Consider the following 22,800-nt stretch of genomic DNA (forward strand, 5'->3'; position numbering starts at 1 on the left):
TTTCTTTTCTTTTTATATAATGTTTTTCTTCTTCTTTCTCCTTGTGCATTTTTCCCTAATTGCTCTACTATCATACATTTTGGTTTGTAACTGTCTTATTATTATTAGATAATTCAATATATCAGGGAAGAACCGTTTGCTGATGTTGTAAGAACTCGTGGTTCAACCCTTTTGCTACTTTTGTATTTATACTATGATAATATAATGTTATAAATGTGTAAAAAGAGCAATAAAATATGTTTAAATCAAGTCACACAGTTTATAGTTTTTAATGTTATCTTAAATATCACATTACATGTATATAGTTGACATAATCATGTAAAATTGTATCCAAAATTACTTTCTTTGTTCATATGAAAATATTTTACTTTTTCATACATTTTCAAAATTTTCATTTAAATAAGCATGAATCTGAAAGTATGCTGCTTTAAACAAATAATAATTCTGTAAACCACCATTTTTAAACAAAATTACATAAATAAATAACTGTACATGTAGTAACTACGGTTACGATATTTGTCTTAATAAAGTGAGATTAACAGTATTTAAAAAATATATGATTATATCACATATATTTGACTGAAAGTTAATGTTCATTGGCGCCTACAAAGTTTCTTTAGCAGTTGTTTCCGTCTCTCTCTCTCTCTCTCTCTCTCTCTCTCTCTCTCTCTCTCTCAAACCATGTCAAACACGTGTCAAATGTAATTTTCTTTACAAGAATTGCGTTGTGAACTTTTTTTAATATTCAATGTTTCCTTAATTGTTTTTTTCTTATAAATTAACCTTTGCTGTTGTTTTATCAAACACAACATATGCCTTATTATCATTGACAGTAATAGAAATATCGGAAACTGATGAATTTTACAGGTTAAATTTATAAAACTTCATTTCTTTTCTTTATGTAACATTTTATTTATCTTTTCATTAGTTACTGTCAACAAGAATTAAAATACGTTATACATAAAATAATAACAGCAAAATTAAAACAATTTAACAAACGTTTTGTATCCCGAATGATTGTAGTAAAATTGCACTATTTCTGTAAATGTTAACAGTCACATATATTGATCTTGGTTCATCTGTTGATTATCCTGCAGATTTGAGTTTTTATTGTCAGTTTTTATATTGAAAACACGAACCACAATCGGTTCTAACATTATGATAACGCCAGCTGAAATGTACACGCATCCTGTGAGCAGGAATGAAGGACCCCAGTTACCGTAAATATCATACAACCAACCTGTAACAAAAGAAAATAAATATCGTATTCAAATATATGTATGTATGCAAGTAACTGTAAATGAATCATTCATAATTAATTGGGGATATTTGGTCGTAACAAAGTTCTTTAAAAGCGTTATTTCAGAAAAAAATGTCTAAAAGTATTAGACCTAGACACATGTCATTTGTGCATAAGCATGGTGTTACTCAAATGGAGACAATCAATTAACGTTTAAATTGGCTTAATAATTAAATAACTGTACAAATAGTGTTAAATGTGATCATGTACAGCAATGTGTTGGGTTAGAAACAATATGGATAACACTTAACTTATATCATGAATGCACTATTAGGTAAAACATTGTTCATTGTGACTGTAACATATTCCTTGCAACCGTTATATTAAGAATCAATTGTCATGGCAATGATTATTACATCGACAGAAATATATTTAATCATATAATTATTATATGGAATAGATCTAGTACTTTGTAATTGTAGTTTAGTAACTAAATGCTAAAATAATATAATAATGTATAACTATCAAAATAGTAAGCTTAAGAAAATAATAAAGTTTTGATTAATGGAAAATATCCATTTAACATTCCGTTCGTAGTTGCAACCATTATAATTCAAACTAAATGTGAAATATTTTATTAATTTGAAGGCTAATATTTACCGACTGCAGGATGACTAGGAATATTTGCAACTGCTAATGACAACGACAGTAGTCCAAAAGCTGGCGAAAAGTTTTCTAATCCTACAACCTCTATAAGAAGCACCGAAACTAAACTCATATATGAACCTGGAAATGTTGCCACAATTGCTGCGTACACAGCCATAAAATTAAAGTGTCCGAAACAAGGAGCTAGAACCGAGGCGATCCCTCCAATAAACATACTACCCGCGTACATATATTTCCGCTGAATGATATTTAAATCTGCAACCCACCCCATCAGTATTCTAGCTACCACTTCCACACTTCCGAGAATAGTTACACTTAAAGCCACGTGGGTGTCATCATATCCTAGTGCTTTTACATTTGCTGGAATGAGCACGATACTAGCAGCAAATCCAAATGCACAACACATAAAAGATAATACATATAGAGTAAACAATGGACGTCTAAAAAGGGAGAATTTTAGATCTAAATCTTTACAACGTATTTTCTCCAGTTTTTTAGCTGTTCTGTTTACATCACTATCGATGGACATTTGGTTTTCTTCACTATCACAGTCATTTCGCGTGTTACTAGTTCTTAACGGGTGTGGTCTTTCACTTGTTTCTATACTAAATTCACTTGGTTGGCGAAATATGCAAGCTGCTACACATATATTTGCAAAAATAGCTCCACTTATCCAGAACATACCCTGTATACCATATTGCTCAATAAGAAACCTGAAATATTGTGGAAAAACACTTAAATCTCTGTGTTTTTAATGCCAATGTCGTACTGTCATTTGAAGAATTAAGGAGAATGGCAACAAAATGATAAATACATAATATTCTAAATCGATTTCGATGTGTTGATTAACAAATAGTCGACAAATAAGTATATAAAAGTTGACTGTATAATACGATACTTGCGTAAAATCATCGGTATCTTAAAGAGTTTGTCCGATGACAGGATTGATTCTTAATAAAGATGATATCTTAAATGAACGTTTTCTAAGCATATTATCCATACTTTATTTTATACTTTATAAAAAATGAAAGGTCTAATTATCCAGGAAACGACATACTTGTAAAGAAACGGAAGTGCTACTGCTCCCAAGCCACTACCGGAAACTGTTATCCCGTTGGCAAGTGCTCGCCGCTTTTCAAAATAGAAACTTATGATTGTGGAAGATGGCGCAAAAACGAGTCCATATCCTATGCCTGAAATTAATCTATTTGAATTTTCTCTTTACAATTTACTTAATTATCAATAAACTCATACCATTTAACATCTGATAAACTTTAAATATAATTAAAACCATGCATAAATTGTAATTTTTTTTAAAAATCTAGTAATCAATTTATCCCCTTACCTAAAGAAATATGTTATATCATTTAGGAAAATCGACTGACAGAGTTAAGTGAATAACAAAGATGGGTAGAAAAAAGTAAATTATCTGAGAGTAAAGAGTGTTAAAGCTTTAATTTTAATTCATTGTTAGTAACAAGATTACAATCATCAATGAATTGATTATTAATTTTCCCCCGGACGATGCCTACAGTATGCAAAAACTGAATTTATCCATGCTATCAGTGCATACCCAGATCAGTTTATTTAAATTATATAAAATAGTTTGTATGTTAAATATACAAACCCGTGCTAAGGAACGTTAAATACATCATCTCCATCCTTGTAACAAATCCCGACAGGCAGTAACCCAGCGCCAAAAATATACCACCAATAAACGTAATTCGCCGAAATGAGTATATTTTACACAAAAGGTTGGATAAAGGTCCTAAAATAGTTGAAAGTTAGGATTATATAAAAGATATAATCTCGATAAAAATCATTTTAACTTTGATACAATTTTCTTTGTATAAAAACCAAAGTATTTTACAGACATGTTGTAAACTATATATAAAATATTAAATATGTACGGCTTTAGAAAGTATTAATCTTGTTATAAATGTACTTTAAGAAACAAGTTATGAAATGCATGATTTAACTGTACAGCTATACCATGAACATTGTACGCATTTGAAACGTATTTTAATTATCAGGTGTATTATTACACTATTGTGATATAATGAAATTTATTTTATACATGACTACGCACATCAGCTTAAATGCGAAATTATAAATGTTACATATATATTGGACAAAATATGTTTTAGTTACACGAACACTTTAATTATAGTGATATTGCGTCATTTTAGATTTTTCTGTCTCGTACACATATTAACGTCTGCCATACGTTTTATATTCCAGACACACGAATGCATATGTAAATATCCTTATTAGAGAATAATAATTAAAGTCACTGGGTCACATCGGAATTGCATGTTTATTTTCATAAACATATTTTCATATTTTAGATAAGGTTGCGAAGTATTACACCTGTATTATTTCATATGTTGTCCGCAAGTAACATGACGACGGGCTTAAGGCATAGACATAGTTTCTATAACCAGATGATCTTTGGTCCATGTACTGTGCAAATGGTTCATCAAAGTTCCTTTAACCAAATTGTCTTAGATCCCAAATGCGCCAATTGTTTAAGATATAGCCTGTTTCTTTACTTCATTTTATCCGCGTCAAATTAAGTTCAGGTGATGAGAATACAGACAACTTTTCTTATCGTTTTGACAGCTTACTCATCGGTGACTTTTTGTTTACAAGAATAATGGTTGGCCATGATACCTCATAAATCTTGTCACTTTATATGTGATAAAGTTCTGAAACAAAGACCAAAGTATACGTGCAGGATGAAGGCTAGAAAAAAATACTGAATTATACCTAAGCCAAAGAGTAGTATCAAAGCTATGCTTCCGATCCAAGCTGTATTTCCAGACCCAGATGAGTAATATTCTACCATCTCGGTGTACAAGACTCCATACGCCTTCAAACTGCCTACCACAAACACGTACATTACAAAACATCCTGGTACGAAAAACAAACATCAAAGTATTGATCAGTCAATGCAAAAATATACCATGAATAAATCTTTATAAAAAATAAATAATGACATTCAGAAATGATATCATGAGATAGCATCTTTTGCAATATGTATACATATATAAATAATATACATTGTTATATTAAATTTTATGTACAAAAATGCGATATATTTTGCTGTAATCCAGTTGCAATTACATTGTACATTTCTTTAAAATAATTATCTGGATTAACGCTAATACAGAAATGATTTTATGTCATTTATAAAAGGTTTAATGAATTCTTTTGACAATTAAAAGTTTTTGTTTTACAATAGCTCTTGTTTTATTAAAATCCAAAACTTCACTTGAATACTTCAGTAAAGATGTTATACAATAAGAAACAAGATAGAACATAATACACTATTTGCAGACGTTATGAAAAAAGCTTTTGAAGCTTTGTTTGCTTATGTATTACTTGCATTCATAAAAGATCCACCTCTGGAAATACCTAAATAGTTATAAAAATACAAAAAAAATCATCTCTATATATCCTTCAATTTAATTTACTTTAATTTCGTAATATTTGGTGTTTTGTATGGGTTTTTTTTTTAAACATTTATTTCTACTTCTGACAATAATCTTTATATTAACAGACTGAATTTACGTTATTTTATAATTTACAATAAAAATGCTATATGCTTACATACTTATTTGACATACATCGTAATTTTAGGGCATGTATAAGACATTGCAAATGTCACGTAATTAGCAACTCATATTTCAAATAAATTGAAAATAGCTTTTTACTTCCATTTTCTTTAAACAACATCGTGTGTTTTTATTCACAATTAAAGATGTAATTAAATTGAGTAAATAATTGAACATTAAATAAGCAAATAAATAAATTAATCAGTTAACTAACAATGAATGAAAAAGTTATTAATTTTTATAAATTTATTAATTAATATTTCAGATCATTCACTGAAAGTTAACGTTTCACAGAAACGTTTTTGAAAACTACCACTGTTCACAAATATAGTTCATGCATGTTATCAAATCACAAAATAATTTATGATAAATTATATTTATTTCATACGATCAGAAAAATGATGGAATAAAAGATACATGTATAATAAAAGGTATACTTTTTTACTATTTTCATTTTCTTGATTGTATCAAATTAAGATAGTGTGATTATTATTATATTTATCATAATTTTAAAGTGAAAATTTTAAAACCCGAATTTCAAAAGAATATTGGTGTACGTTTATATATAAATACTTTCTTTATCATATCACATTTATAAGTTATTCTTTTCATGTAGGCAAATCCGTACAAAGAGTATATAAACACATGTATTAATCAAAAAAATTTTATAAGATAAAAAAATATTTTAAACATTTTAAAACTATAATATTAATTTTTTTTTCTTTTTTATTATACATCTTTCAATTTTAAATTTTTATTATATTTTATTTAATTGTATGTTTCATGTTTTCCTTTTCCCGTTTTAAGTTCCCCGTTTGATCTCATTCAGATTTTCAAATTATGTTTCTTGGTATTTTTGAACCGCAGGGGGGCTCCTTTAAAACTATTACCGCTTAATATGATGGAACCAAAAGGTAAAAATCCTTTTCGACCAATATATATATAGAGCCAGGCCATCCTGCACAGCCGTGCAGTCTGTTTGGTTGCTCGATTATTTTTATGTTGATATTTGAATCTCCTAATATTTAAATGGTCAGTTTCAAATTCAAAACAGGGCCAATCCATTAAACAGATTCAGCATTATAAGAATTAATAAACTATGCCAGTAAAGCTGTTATTTTGAACTGAGAGTAAGATTTCATTATAGAATACAAACCTGCTAATATTATCCAAGCATATCCAGAATCCACATCATGAGTATATTTCCGGGATTTTCTCCTGGCACCATCTACTGTTAAATCGCTCATCTTGTCACTGGTATCAACTCCTGAATAATATTGAAAACTACAAATATTGTAGAAACTTTTTAGCAAATAGCCTAGTAATTATTAAAATGACATCTCCGTATATTTTATAATTATTAATGTTTCTACTTGTTAATGATTAACAAAACACATATAAATGATTGATCCCGTGTTATCGTGTGGATGCATCAAGACGTACTTATTGAAAAGCTTGTTAAACATTATTTAGTACGATCCTGTCCATGTAACATAAATGCCTTTTAAAGAAATTCAAAAACACACCAATCTTGAATGAAATCCATCTTCTTATCTAATTATATCACGTACCGGATTAGACATTTAATATATCTGCCTACAGCCTGTACCAGATAGTGCTTTCAAATGAATAAATAAGTAGATATAAACACATTAAAGTAATAAATTAAAAAACACACTCAATAAATTCTTCCCCATATTCCCGCTATATTTTTGTAGCATTAATAACGCGGCTAATGATCCAACAAATTACATTTTTACAGTAAACACTTTTTATGACACCTTTTTGTATAAACAAAATTCACGCATGGAGTGAGTTCAGTTTGTTTTCTTCTTTATGTATTCATTATTTTTGTATGTTTAATGTATGAATTCATCTCATATTTATGCACATAAATTAAGATTGCACCTTGTAAATTGAATGACTAATGCAATGACAACGTTGTAAAGTGAATACCTTGAATAAATTCTGTTCATCTATTATCATTTTTATTATTCTCATTTATTAATTATAATCATTTTATTATTATTATTATATTATTATTATTATTATTATTATTATTATTATTATTATTATTATTATTATTATTATTATTATCACACTCCTCTTTATAATCATTTTTATCATAACAATTGTTATAACAAGTATTTGTATAGAATCTACAATTATCGAATTTTATTTTAAAGATGATTTTACTTAGCATCAGTGCTTACATGAATTGTATATGAAAGTATTTTATTATGTATTATTGCACTCTGCAATATCGTTCCGAAATGGAATACCAAATAATAATTAAGCATAGTTGCTTTTTGTCTTCGTCGTTGTTGCTTTATTATTATTACTAGTATTATTATTATTATTATTATCATTATTATTATTATTATTATTATTATTTTGTTGTTTTTTATCTTCATTTCGCAGACATCAATTTCAATGCACGTTTTAGTCATAATTATGTAGAATGTTTTTAAAATTATTATGGTTAATATTTAAAAAAAATGATACAAATTCTAAAATTTGAAAATTGTCAACATTCCAATATTGTAATTTTATTTTAATGCACTTTTCAAAACACATCTATTTGGTTTTAAATAGTTTCATATTAAGAAGATGTGCATGCCCTCGACAATTTATGGGATATTAATTTCCTCTTACATACTTTTACTTTATTGATTCAATCTTTTATTCGTTCTATTTGAAACATCCTCTTTACTTGTATTGCGTTTGCATGATAACATAATTTATTTTAATACTTTCCATGTTAGGTTAAGGCTTTTTAATCAGTTGATACGTAGATGTCATTCCTTTCTCATATAAGAAATTTTATTTATTTGCATTGCATGCTTTCTTGGTATTCATATGAAGAAGTTTATTTAGCGACATTATTGTTTGATCTCATTTTTATATGCAATAAGCGCAAAACCGATACAAGTCATGCGTTTAAATATATATAAATATATTCATACATGTACTTTACTTCAGTGTTGTTATATTTTTCTGGTCCTTCAGGATAATTGATTCCACCACTTTTAAGTGTTGAAATTTGAGTACCTCTCAAGCCGGTGCTAGGAGGCATTCTATAATGGTGCAAGCTAACTCATATCATGCTAAAGATACTTGTTAAAACAAAAAGATACTTTGCTTCTTGTAAGCTATGTAATAGATAGTGTTTAAGACAAATTAATAAATGTATATTGCAAGAGTAACTTATGAAAGTTTCTATGACTCTCTGGTATTAGTATAATTGTTATTACATAATGTTACATTTTGTATCTATTATTTGAAAGCCGTAACCTTGCAAATAGTATGAATACTGATAATGATTGTGAAATTTATATCAAACATTGATTAAGTATGGGTAAGAGTTCGTATTAAGACGACCGTAGGGAGTCTTATCGAACTCTTACCCATATAACTGCAAATCGGCTCTTACGACTCGATATCAGATAAAAATATAGAAAGTGTCACCTCTTTAATTAAGCATAACATTATTTTTCCCCCCGCGTCCGTGTGGGGGGCCAATTCTTAATCTGGGATGTAAAACAAAGAGTTTTCAAAAATACCCAGGATTTTTCCCAAGCATCATCGTCGAAACAAGAGTATGGTCCAATTACTTTTGGCATGTAAAACAATGTAATTAATAATTAACATTTTTCTAGAGTTAAAAGGATATCAAAAAGTTAATGTGTTCTCATTTGTCTCTGCGAGCTGAGCTCCACGTGTATTATCTATGTAATAAATTTGAATGTATCCTCACATTGCTACAGTGTTATCAGCCTTTTTAGAAACACCTGACCTGGCTAATTAAAAAATGCCAATCACAATTTTCACTATCAGCACTGGTTTCTTCATGAAAAAGGGGCTACACTAATTACTGCCGAGTAAGAGCCGATTTGCAATTATCATTGGAGTAGAGTTTTTTTATGATATCTGCCCACAACGATATGTAATATACTGTGCCAAAAGACATGTGCTGTGTTCTCTGCCACTGACTCACTGAAGAGCAGAAAAATGTAGATTACTATGTATTTTGTACAATGTACAAATATACTTGTATCATGTTTAAACGTTATACAGGTAACTAAATGCTGGCTAAGATCCGGACCGAAACTGTTATTATACTTTTCATAATATCTTAATATTTAATATAATAAAGTTTATAGCGAATACATAGTAGTATATTTCATAGTTATCATTTTCAACCGATATATGATGCAAAATTAGAGGTATTTATCATTTTATCATTGTGGCCTAGATTAGGACATTAAGGATGAGTTCACTACGGTCAAATAATCATAATAGTAACCATTCTTATTATAAAAGTGCCTTGAGAGTTTGTGTGCAATATTTCAGAATGATAATACGCTCACTCCGTTTATCCAGAATAATCATTTTTATTGTTGAAAATGACCAAAAAATGAAAGCGTATAAACGCTTTTAACAAAAATAATCAGTCTTAATATCAAGAGATGTGCAAGTAATTTTTTTGGTATATTTCTTTATTACATTTTTTTTGCGTTTATCTTAATGAGATTTCAAAATTTATCACCTTCAACGGGGCTCCTATAAAGTTAATCTTTAGTAAAAACCAACGATAACATGCGCGAATAGTTGGTTGAAAACCATTTAAGTTGTTACTTTAAATTTGATAACTGTAAAGTTTTTACGATTACCTATTTTGTTATGCACATATAAGTATATTTATGTTTATGTTAAACTTGAACGATCTGATAAACTTGTGCGATGATTATATAAGATTTCAACTTTATTAATTGTATCTATTTCAATATGGATAAAATTATGATTTGAAATCTAAAATGTAAGATTGTTGTACATTAAGAAAATCCAAATACTTCAAAATACCGTTTTTTATGAAATATTTACTATATTGTTAGACACATTATAATGTTTGGCAACATGTAGTTGAATTTAGAAATTCTAGGATATTATTAAATAAACTATTTACAATGAAAATCTGCATGAGATTATAGAATAACAATGGCTAATATTAAATAGATTAAATAATGTATGGTAAATTCTTTTCTCCAAGTTTGAAAAAAAAATGTCAAATGAAAGGATTTCCTACCTTTTTCACAAACTCTTCCATCTGCGTGAAGTGCAAAATCCTATATAATACGTCACAAAATCCTATATAATACGTCACAAAATCCTATATAAAACGTCAAAAGCGAAAAATCTAACTACAATCAAGTAAATATGTAATTATGATAAATAAAACGTCAATATTCGTCAACAAAATACTTCTGAATGAGTAATTCGTGTTGATGCAATTCCTTTAAGGTAATTAACCTTTAATAATAAATAGATAATTGTTATCTTATCGTATGTTAAAACAAATAATTCAAGCTGATACAGGGAGTAACAAAACACAAGTTTACTCGGATATACAGTATATATACGAAATTACAAGCACGTATAACACCTTTCTTGAGAGCTTGAACATTTATTGCGATAACAGGAAGTAGACGTGTTTAGATACTGTAGTATATGTTACTCGCTGATTAACTTTGTGAAAATTTGCGCACTTCTGTTCTGGTATTAGTGTTTTGTTTTTTTTCGTTTTAGTCATTTTGAAACCAGTTCTTTAATTGACTTTTTACAAATATGAATGAAGATATACCTGGATGTAATTATTACATGTGTAAGGAAGGCAGTGCCATAGTATATATTAACCGGTACTTTTTCCGGAAATGCTTTTAAATTTCCCAAGGCCTCTTCATTTTCTTAAAATTTTTAATAAGTGCACACGGACTACAGAATCTTTAGCGTTCAAGTTAAGCAGTAGTTTTTAACATTTTTTAAATCTGGTTCCATACATATTGCTTTCTAAATAAAAAAATAAAACATTTTTTCTCAATTCATTTTATTTTCCAACGTAGACCCAATCATCCGAATAATATCTACTCTGAAAAATGGTAGTTTTCAACCTAAAGAATATTTCTGGTATAAAATATTTTTTGAAAGCAATAGTCAACAGTTAAACTCTCCGTTTTTTTCAACGGTAAGTAATTCAATCCCAACATAAGGGTATTCGAAATCTGAAACATGCCAGACCCAATTAAAGCATCGAACAAAAGGATTTAAAATTTAAATTTTACCGTTAATTTCGAGCATACAAAGTTTGCAGAATCATCGTGTAGGACCAGTCGTTATTTTCTAAATGCACTTTGTCAAAAACTATGCGAAGAATATTCTGGATGCAGAAGGATCAGATTTCACAGATCATGAGTCATGACCTTATAAATGGGTTAGTGTTTTGTTTTCTGAACAAAACACAGCTTATTTTATCTTTATGACTGGTAGATATCATCACTTGCATAAGGAATAAAAGAAAAACATCTTCTCAAGTAGGCCTACAGTACAGTGCACTTAAAACTTGCAAGGTAAGGACAGTTTAGTTATTGCTTCTCTTGGCTTATTTTTGTTACAGTTAGACAAACTGGGTAACAGTATTTTCCTCGGGATGATATTTTTACTGTTACCCACAAACCCATGTGTTATTTATATACTATCAACGCGGTTGTTCCGGAAAATACGTTTAATCTCCAGCGCATCGGTCACTCCGTTCACTTTTTCTTTTGAAGTAGTAACGGTTGTATATAATATGGAGCGTACGGAAACTACAGACATACTTTAGGCGATTTCGGAGCATTAAGTCTAATGATGAGTTTAATAATCTATTTTTTTTAACCATTATTCTTACATATAACATATGACTTTTGATGAAAAAAGTAAAACATCTTGGTCTATCAATTCAAAATTTTATCATCTCACAACCAGTAGAACCAAGGTCATCCTAATAGAATTCTACCTGAAAGACCCTGGTAGGGCACACTAATAATGAATATATCTCTGTACAAGTGTTTTACCTTGAAAGCAATATAAACAAAAAATAAATAGTTTAAACTCTCAGACTTTCTTATTTAGTTTTAAGCGGCTTAAGCGGTATTCAATCCTCAACGATAAGGGTATTCGAGTCATAAAAATGCCAGACCGGTATGTCAACACGAAGACAAAGCGATATTAAATTAACTTTGTACGTTAATACCTGGGCAGTAACAAAGTTTCAGAAATCTCCCATACGTCGTGCCCGTTCAGTTTTTTCTACTAAACTATTTTATTGTTATGACAGTTTTCACAAAATATGACCAGTGTGCTTTGAAAATGTAACCTTAGTAGGAACACGGATTACAGGTTGATAAAAGTGTCATGAAGATGTTATATTATGTTGTGTTGGGACATTTTCACATTTCACCACCTCATGTGTTTTCTAAATGTGTTATTGTTATAAAGTAAGGTAACCAGAATGAATTCATATAAGCACTTTATACTTTTGGTTCTTTTGACTTTAGCATTCATATAACAAAATGAAAATGTTATTGATGACATTAAACCCCTAAACATATATCTTGCTGGAATCGCAATTTTCTAGAAAATCGTGACATTCAATATTGCTTGCAAAAAAATCTCCTCAAAATTATGAATATTAAACTAAAATCATATTAAAATGTGGATATCTCTCTCGCAAAATAACCCAAGGAAATGGCCTGACCTTTAGAAAGAAAGCATTGCTGCATATACAATAACACAAGCACAAAATTGATTGCAAAAAGTTATTAACTCAAGAAATACAAATGCAATTGTAATTCAGATCAAATGAAAGAAAAGATGTTTCTTTTAGAATATATGCCCCTTTACAGAACTGTGGAGTAAGGAAGGAAAAAAGGGGATGCCAATTAGTACAACATTGGACTTGTGGGGTTTGGGTTTGAGGCGGGTTAAAAAGAGAATTTTACTTTGTTTTGATCGCCCGAACACCAATGAACTGATTTGTTTAAGTACTGTTAGACGGATGCTGATACAAATAACGATTCTTATTAGCCAGCTCATCCCGCAATATCGTTTCTTTCATCGACCATCATAAAAACTGCGAATGCATGACATAGCTATAGCTATCCGAATCCCTCCCGAGGCAGAAGGCAAACGACAGGTCAAGGTCAATTCATCTCCAGTGCCAGAGACGATTGGTTGACCTGTCGTGACTAAGGGTGGTGCTAACAAGAGCCGTTTTTGAAACGTGATGCCTTTGAAGTACTATGGTCCCAATCACCAATAAGGTATAATGTATGACTACCGCTAAAAAGAAACAACCAAACACAAGTTAGTGAGTGACATTTTTATTTTTAAACATAGTATCTATATATAACATACACAATAATAGAAATAACTGAAAAGATGATAGTAAATATTAACAAACACAGCAGAAATTAATAATACCTTTAACAATATCATATTAAAATATGGAGGTTTCTTTTAGAAAATGGCAAAAAGATAGAACTTACAAAAGCTTATCTCTCCAGGAAATGAGTAGGTATGAACGAATATATTTAATGATGTAAGGATGGTTATTATATCATCGCATAAAGACATGATTAGGTAGGTAAATTCTGTCATATTGTGAAATTCTGGTTGAGCAAATGCTGCCTTTTCAAATCAAGATGCGTCTGTATTTATTGTATAAAAAGCAATAGAGGATTATAAAATATGTACTTTATATTTGCCGGACTGACATGGACTTTACATCGTACACCTTAATATCACTTTTTATACTTTGTATTATTATGATATGTACTTTTATAACGTTTCCTTAAAGCGCGGGGAAAAAGCAATGAAAGGCGTGCAACAACTACCGAACGCTGCGCATACAAAAGTAATTTAAGTTTATACTCATCATTGCGGTGTAACTTTTAGCTATAATTGTAAAGTAATGATATTTTAATCGAGAAATATACCATAAAGAACAAAATGCAAACAATATTTTTTAATTATCAGTCTACGATATATGGTCATTGAATATGAGTCTCAATCTATCTTTAGACTGGGAAAATCTAATTCAGCCAGTGAATATGATACTATACCCAGTGAATATGATTCTATAAAAACTTATGTTGACTACTGTTTGGACCAATGAGATTGCAGCTATATTTAGATCATATAATAATATAGAATATTCACGGCATTCAAAAGCTGTGGGAATGCATATTGCAATGTAATTTGTAATTTATCAAATGTTTGCATTAGAATCAAAATAGGTGCATTTAAGTACACCATGCGCAAATGTAATTTTCCCCTCTCATTTTTGCAATCAAAATACAATTTACGTTTTGAATTTTAATCACAGACCTAAGTTTGATTTAACATTATGATTAGACTGTGTTCCATATTTTGTCAGTCACTACTCATTGTTTTTTTTCTGCAAAATGCGTTCATATATGAATATAGTCGCATGATGCCGCATATAATAAGCGATTTGCATGTCTATTTTTATAGCATAGAAGGACAAATTATTACGAATTGACATGTATTAAAAAAAGATTTAACGGTCGTTCACGTTTTGTTAAAAGAGAACACAAAAACTGGTCGTTGCTACTTTCGTCATAATATATTCTCATCTGATAAACTACTCAAACTCTTACAGATAATATAAGGTAAGAACAGTATTCTTCAAATGAAATAATCATAAGTTATAAAATTTTATTTTTCTCCATGTTTGAGAATACCTGATATTTATATGATATTTAATAAAATAATTTATTTGTTGAACAATACCAAACCTTGCACTAAAGTTTACAGGGTTGAAAAAATTGGTTAATTGATAGGACTTTAATAGTAACGGAATATTGTTAATATTTCTTCTCATAATAAGTTATACTTTTATGAATTTCTTTTAAAAGTGCCCTTTTTTCATAATGATCATAATAAAATACAATGCTTTTTTATTTCATATTGGAGAATAAGCCTCGTACTTGTTAACCATGAAAAGTGATCACAAAGAAACAGATTTTTCTGTTTTATCTTAGCAGGTTTGCATTTGCATATTTTTATGCTCCCCGAAAAATTTCGTCCGTCCGTCCGCTTTTCTTGTCCAGGACATAACTTTGAAACAACAAGAGGTATCAACTTGAAACTTTGTAGGTAGATAGATCTCATTGAGTAGGTATGCAGTGCACAAGAACCGTAACTCTGCCTTGCCTAATTTTTTAATTATCTCCCTTTGCTTATTTTTATACTTTGAACTTTGTCCGGGACATAACTCTAAAACTATAAGATGTATCAACATGAAACTTTGTAGGTTGATAGATCTCATTAAGTAGGTGTGCAGTGCACAAGAACCGTAACTCTGCCTTGCCTAATTTTTGAATAATTTCCCTTTGTTTATTTTACACTTTGAACTTTGTCTGGGAAATAACTCTAAAACTATAAGTGGTATCAACATGAAACTTTGTAGGTAGATAGATCTCATTGAGTAGGTTTGCAGTGCACAAGAACCGTAACTCTGCCTTGCCTAATTTTTTAATTATTCCCCTTTGTTTATTTTTACACTTTGAACTTTGTCCAGGACATAACTAAAACTATAAGAGGTATCAACATGAAACTTTGTAGGTAGATAGATCTCATTAAGTAGGTTTGCATTGCACAAGAAGTGTAACACTGTCTTGCCTACTTTTGGAGTTTTTGCCCTTTGTTCATTTTGACACTTTGAACTTTGTCCGGAACATTACTCTAAAATTATAAGAGATATCAACATGAAACTTTGTAGATAGATAGGTATCATTGGGTAGAAGTGCAGTGCTTTAGACTTATTACTCTGCCTTGCCTTATTTTGAAGTTATTGCCCTTTGTTTATTTTTACTTTTTGACTTTTGTCCGGGACATAACTTTAAAACTATTAGAGATATCAACATGAAACTTTGTAGGTAGCTAGATATCATTGGATAGAATTGCAATGCTTAAAGAACCTAAACAAAGCCTGGTCTTATTTTGGAGTTATTGCCCGTTGTTCATTTTTACACTTTGAATTTTACCCGGGACATAACTCTAAAAACTATAAGAGATATCATCAGGAAACTTTATAGATTGATAGATCTCATTGAATAGAAGTGCAGTGCAAAAAACATAACTCCGCCTTGCCTAATTTTAGAGTTTTTGCCCTTTGTACATTTTTTGATACTTTCCTGTGTCCAGAACCTTCTCGGGGAGCATCACCCGGTTCAACCGGCTCTTGTTGTATAAGTTGCATTTAAAAGTATGTCAAATACTAAATACAAAATTCACTATATATTAACAGGTCCTTTCTGATATGCAAATAAAAAAATGACAATTTGTTTTCTTTCCTTTCAAGTCAAAATGTTTTAACAAATACGCGTAAATATTGAGTGTATTTTCGTACAATACTACATACGCAGCAAGGTGTTCAAATGTGTTGAAACTTAGGCTTGTTCAGCTTCTATATTTAGGAACTCTCCGTTATCAATTTTAGGGATATCAATTAGAAAATCTGAAAATATAGTCTACCAACAGTTAACAGTCTGTTCAAACTGTACAGAAGTGCAGTTTGTCCTGCCTCTATACTGGTGACAAATACTAAACAGTCGTTTAATTGCAAACGGTAGTTATGTTTCTCAAACCGATATAATATATAAATCAGGATGTTGCGTAATATTTATGACAGTGGTTGGAAGTCATAGAGGTTTTGCAGTGATATACATACACATGCTAGAGAAGTTTTCCCATGGAGCGGGAAATACAGCATGGATTGGAAGTTTACCTATCTTTCTACAGTGCGGCCTTGGTAAGTATCTTAACATTGGATACTAGTATAACATCCAGTTGATCAGTGTGTTCTAACTTATCAGAATGGGGCTCAATCAAATCAAGACTGCGATTTTCACCTATCTTTTTGTCCGACATGTTTTTCTGAATTTTCACATAAACAACTTTTGTTTGTTTGTTTGTTTGATTGGAGCTTACGCCACACCGACACATGACCCATATGGCGACATTCCAGCTTAAATTGTGGAGGAAGACCTCGGGTTTCCTTCCTTGCATTACTTCAGGTACGAACGGGCAAATTAGTAAAACCACCGACACAAACAGCATCAAGTGTTATAGTAGCAGTATTATATATAAACAGGGCGTTTTGTAATGTATATGACTCATGTGGGAAGTCATACAGGTTTGGCAATGATATATATATGTTTATAGAGGTTGGGGAGCTGGTAATTCAGCATGGCTCGGTATTTTTTAATTTTTGAAACAGGTTTTTCAAAGGAAAAAACTGGTTATTAGATTGAGGTATGTCAGCGGGCGGATAGGCGGGTGGACGGGCGTAAACAATTTCTTCTGTCCTCCACTCAGCCTACATTTTTCAAGGGATTTTGACGAAACTTTCACAGAACCTTTGTCATCAAGTGCCCTGGCGCATATTGTCAGGGTTATGAGATTAAAAAATGTTTGATCTAATAATGGCCCTTTATTTTTTTTTCCTTTTATGGAATAAATACATGTAGTGAACAATTCCTTCTGTGCGCAACTCATCCTACATTTCTCAAGGGATTTTGATAAAACTTTCACAGAACCTTTGTGATCAAGTGTTCTTGTGCATGGTTTTGTCATTTGATATTTTTTTACCTAATCATGGCCTTTTGTTTTTTCTCCTTGTATAGAATTTATAGTGAACGCTACTCCTCCCCCATTTTTTAAGGAATCACAGAAGCTTTATCATCAAGTGCCCTGGAGCATATTATCGGGGTTTATGATTTGATAATTTATTTTTTTATGTAATTTTGGCCCTTTGTTCTTTTACTTATAAGGAATATATAGTGAACAATTCCTGTGCGCAACTTCTTCTTTAATTCTCAATGGAATAATATATTTCATTTAAACTTGGTGTATGGTAATAATATGAAAATACCTTACTTTGGATTGTTTTTAGCCCCCTTTGGTTCCAGGTCAATGTTACTAAAAATAGAAACTCAGTTTCTAGTCAATAACTTGAGTTTGGAACAAGATATTCCAATGCAACTTGGTGTATAGAAAGCTTAGATAGATATTTCTCTTCTGATTGCTTTTGGATCCCTAGAGTCAATGTCACTGTTACTAAAAATAGAAATTCAGTTTTCAGTTAGTAGTCACTAGAGTTTGGGATGAGATATTTCAATAACACTTGGTGTATAGAAAGCTCATGTGAAGCTTTTACTTGGAATTGCTTTAGGGTTTCCAAGTATCAATAAAAGGTCACTGTTACTAAAAATAGAAAATTGGTTTCAGGTCTTTAACTTTATAATTTAGGAATGAGATTTTAATTGAACTTGTATATTATTCCTACACTATTTGAAAGCTCGATCAATTGAGATTGCTTTTGAGCCACGTAGGGTTATTCTGTACATTGTTTGTATGACAATAAAACAGTTGTGATAATAGAAAACCTGATTTCGTGGCATTGCCATGTTTCTTGTTTCTGCAATGCGATTGTATACATTTGAACGTTGTATAGAACATAGAAACCGTCAAACTGGTCATTTGTGTAAATTTACGCCTACTTGCTTTTGTTTTCATTGCTGTTAAGGGATCACATATTTTTGAAAATAAATTCAACTGGTTGGGGCAATTTGTACGAGACATAGAAATGGGGAACGTGTAACAAATCAATGCGAAATAAAAATTTATCCACTATATTTGTTTATTTTTCTCCGTACATTTAACACAATTTGCAGGTTTTATAGCAAACCCTCTTTGCAGACTTTATTCATTTCGACGAGTGATATGTACAGGTGGTATTTTAATTGGGCTTGGATATTTCCTTTCGGGATTCGTGACAAGGATGGAGTACATGTACACTACATTTTTTATAATTGGTTTTTACACTTTTCTTTATGCACAAATGCTTCTATATAACATTTTGTAAAAAGCGCTCTTATATATTCAATACGTCCGATATACAATACGGATAAAATTACAACTGACGTTTATAGTCATCCATTTATATTCAGTTAGAGACATTCCCTGCCTTTCATAACGATTTTTGTGAGCGTTTAAACAATAGTATCAACTCGTGTTTAAGAACATTAATAAATAGTGGCTTATAAAGTAAAGAATTTGCCTCATCGCCTTTGTTAATGAATTTACCTGAACTTATTTCAAAATCATCGATAACTAAAGCTACCGTGTTTACTCGATAAAGATCACTGATTCAGGGATTGGCTTTGGTCTGACATTTACTCCGAGTATAACAATCATTACCTATTACTTCGATAAACATCTAGCACTTGCAAACGGTATCATATTGTCCGCGAGCAGTGTTGGTGGAATAGTGCTTCCGTTCCTGTACACGTAAGTGTAAAATGTAAAAGGACACTTGTTCAATTATACCTTTGAAATATTTTTAAAAAATATGAAATAGCATATAATCATTTTTAATATACAAGTTTTATAGGTGTTTCGGCGCTGAAAGTGTATTGAATTATTTAGGTATATTTTATTCTGAGTCTGTTTTAACACGTGAGTGACATTTTGAATGGTTGATGATATATATATATATATTTACATTTATTTATTTGTAGGTATCTCTTTGAGCAGTATGATATGATAGGGACGTTTTGGATTCTTGGGGCAATTTTTGCTAACAATTGCGTTGTAGCCTGTTTTTTTAAGGCAGCCTAGTGTCTTGATTGATGAAAAAAAGGCGTTTTGTTATTGAACAAAGTGAAGAGAACTGTATTGTATATAATAAAAGTGGTAAAAAGGAGGACAGAGGGTGTGTAAGTTGCAATACAACAGTTAATCGAAAACTGTGTACTATATTAGACCTATCACTCTTTAAAAACGTCACATTTACTCTGTACTTAATTTCATTCGTGTGCTGCACCTTTGGATACTATGGAAATATGCTTGTTGTACCAGCATATGTCAATTCACTTGGATACGACAACATTTACGTGTCTCTCAGTGTAACAATGTCGTCCTGCACTGAAGTAATTGCTAGAGTACTGATTGGCTACTTTGCAGAGTTAAAATGTATCAATCGTAACTATTTATTTGTAGTTTGTATGTTCATAGGAGGAACAGCTTCTTTTTTAGTTCCTTTATTGACGGATTTTACTTATATTTCAATCTACACGGTGATTTTGGCTGCATTTCCTGGCTCCTACTTTGTTCTTTTATCGGCTTTACTCAAGAATGCAGTAGGCCTAGAAAAATTTGCGCAAGCATTTGGGCTTCAATCGTTAGTAATAGCAGTTTCACTTTTTATTTGCCAACCGAGCATGGGTAAATGTAAATCATTTTGTACACACTAAGTTAATTTATGTGATAATATTTAGCCCTATTTTTTTCAAATTTAATTTATAAAAAATATTCAATCGATTAATCTTATTTTATAGGCTCTCTATATGTTATAAAGACCTAATATTATATCGAAATAATATAATACTTCTCTGATATACATCCTGGCTGAAATTCCAAATACATTTATTTATTTTGGAAAGTTCGATAATTCTTTCTTTAATTAAAAAAAAATGTCACTAAACAACAATGTTTCACCAAAATAAGGTGTAAGGGCATGTGTTAACATGGAAAAACTAGTTTTTGGGTAATTCCAAGGGTTTTCATAATTTTTTCCCTCATAGAGACGTGTTTTGACGGATTTTTGCCCCCCTCCCTTTTTTGAGGCCTCAAACAGTGAAAAATACCCTATTTAGGCTCCAAACACTGTTTTTCGTTGAGAAATGTTGTTAAAAAAGTGACCACTCTTTCAGCACCGCCCCCGTCAAAATTGTTTCATCAAGGGGTTGCCAGAAGGGAGGTGTGCCCCCTTCTGTTTGGGGGTTTTGAAGGGAGGGGCGGTAGTCCCCCTCATCGCTAAGAAAATTTTGGACATGTGACAGGCTAAAAATGGGCTCAGGTCGATCTTTGGGTAACTAGTAACCGACGCTGAAAAATCTTTTACTCTCAATTCATTGAGAAGTTGCATCACTTTGAAATCAGTTTTGATTTGAAAAACAATGCAAAGTAGTGATTTTTCGCAATTTTGAGACGTCCCCCCGTTGCCATGGTAAAAAATACGATGTTAGATCATGCTGTTAGAGAGGCTATGGTCCAGTCAACATTTGTGCCCAGTTTCGTCAGTATTGAAGCATTTTTCATAGTTTCATATCAGTTTGAACTTGTAACAGGAGGCGTTTCAATGAAATGGCCATTTTTTCACAATATGCTCATGGGGTAAAAGGTTAATTACAAAAATAAAAAATGTCACTAAACAACAATTTTTTACCAAAAATAAGTGTAAGGGCACGTGTGAACATGGAAAAACTAGTTTTTGGGTAATACCAAGGGTTTTCATAATTTTTTGTTAATTAAAAAATAAAAAATGTCACTAAACAACATTTTTTACCAAAATTAGGTAAAGGGCACGTGTTAACGTGGAAAAACTAGTTTTTGGGTAATACCAAGGGTTTTCATCATTTTTTGTTAACCTTTTCCCTCATATATACGTGTTTTCACGGCTTTTTCCCCCCCCCCTCCCTTTTTGAGGCCTCAAACAGTGAAAAAATACCCTATTTAGGCCCCAAACACTGTTTGTCGTTTGAGAAATGTTGTTAATAAAAGTGACCACTTTTTCGGCGCCGCCCCCATCAAAATGGTTCATTAAGTGGTTGCCAGAAGGGGGATGTGCCTGCTTCTGTTTGAGGGGTTTGAAGGGGGCGGTAGTCCCCCTCATCGCCAAGAAATTTTTGGACATGTGACAGGCTAAAATGGTCGATCTTAGGGTAACTAGTATCCGACGCTGAAAAGCCTTATACTCTATCTCAATTCATTGAGAAGTTGCAGCACTTTGAAATCAGTTATGATGGGAAAAAAACAATGCAAAATAGTGATTTTTCGCAATTTTGAGACGTCCCCCCATTGCCATGGTAACAGGAAATTTACGATTGAGCATGCTATTAGAGAGGCTATGGTCCAGTCAACATTTGTGCCCAGTTTCGTCAGTATTAAAGCATTTTTCATAGTTTCATAGCAGTTTGAACTTGTAATAGGCTTTTCAATGAAAACGGCCTTTTTTCACAATATGCGCATGGGGTAAAAGGTTAAATGATGGGCATTTTGAGATTAACAGATATCAACATTAGGTCATTAATGAACGTTAAATGATTTGGTGTTGTTAGGGTTTTAAGTCACCGCGACGTAGCGACTTACTTTCCAAAAATTTAATAGTTAAGAAAGACCTAATAGCTAGATCTCAACGTGTCCATTCTACATTATTGAAGGCGCAAATAATGCACCTGGTTAGAACCACCGACCTACCGTAAGCTAATTGTGCATTCTCATGTCATAACAGTACCCACAGACCATGGCATTGTTCGGACCCACAGCGCTGAATGATCGGAAATTAGCAACCTTGGCCATAGATATTAGATA

The 22,800-nt window shown here is 31.2% G+C and overlaps 1 protein-coding gene across 4 annotated transcripts; it reads right to left on the reverse strand.

Annotated features, from left to right (window-relative positions):
• Positions 1–255: 255 nt before the first annotated feature.
• Positions 256–10,945, reverse strand: LOC132737593 (monocarboxylate transporter 12-like). Of its 4 annotated transcripts, none has more exons than XM_060724908.1 (7): positions 10,610–10,945; positions 6,680–6,790; positions 4,676–4,819; positions 3,534–3,674; positions 2,964–3,099; positions 1,901–2,619; positions 256–1,240 (listed from the first exon to the last, which is right to left on the reverse strand). In XM_060724908.1, the coding sequence occupies exons 2-7, from the start codon at positions 6,768–6,770 to the stop codon at positions 1,056–1,058; spliced, it is 1,416 nt and encodes a 471-aa protein (XP_060580891.1). In that variant the 5' UTR covers positions 6,771–6,790; positions 10,610–10,945; the 3' UTR covers positions 256–1,055. The 4 variants fall into 4 exon arrangements, with proteins under 4 accessions (XP_060580891.1, XP_060580890.1, XP_060580893.1 ...); XM_060724907.1 differs by lacking the exon at positions 10,610–10,945 and adding an exon at positions 7,202–7,395; XM_060724910.1 differs by lacking the exon at positions 10,610–10,945 and adding an exon at positions 7,095–7,386.
• Between the last annotated feature and the right edge of the window lie 11,855 nt (positions 10,946–22,800).

Source organism: Ruditapes philippinarum, unplaced genomic scaffold (genome assembly GCF_026571515.1).
Source record: "Ruditapes philippinarum isolate M1 unplaced genomic scaffold, ASM2657151v2 ctg3159_1_1_1_1, whole genome shotgun sequence".
Classification (NCBI taxonomy): domain Eukaryota; kingdom Metazoa; phylum Mollusca; class Bivalvia; order Venerida; family Veneridae; genus Ruditapes; species Ruditapes philippinarum.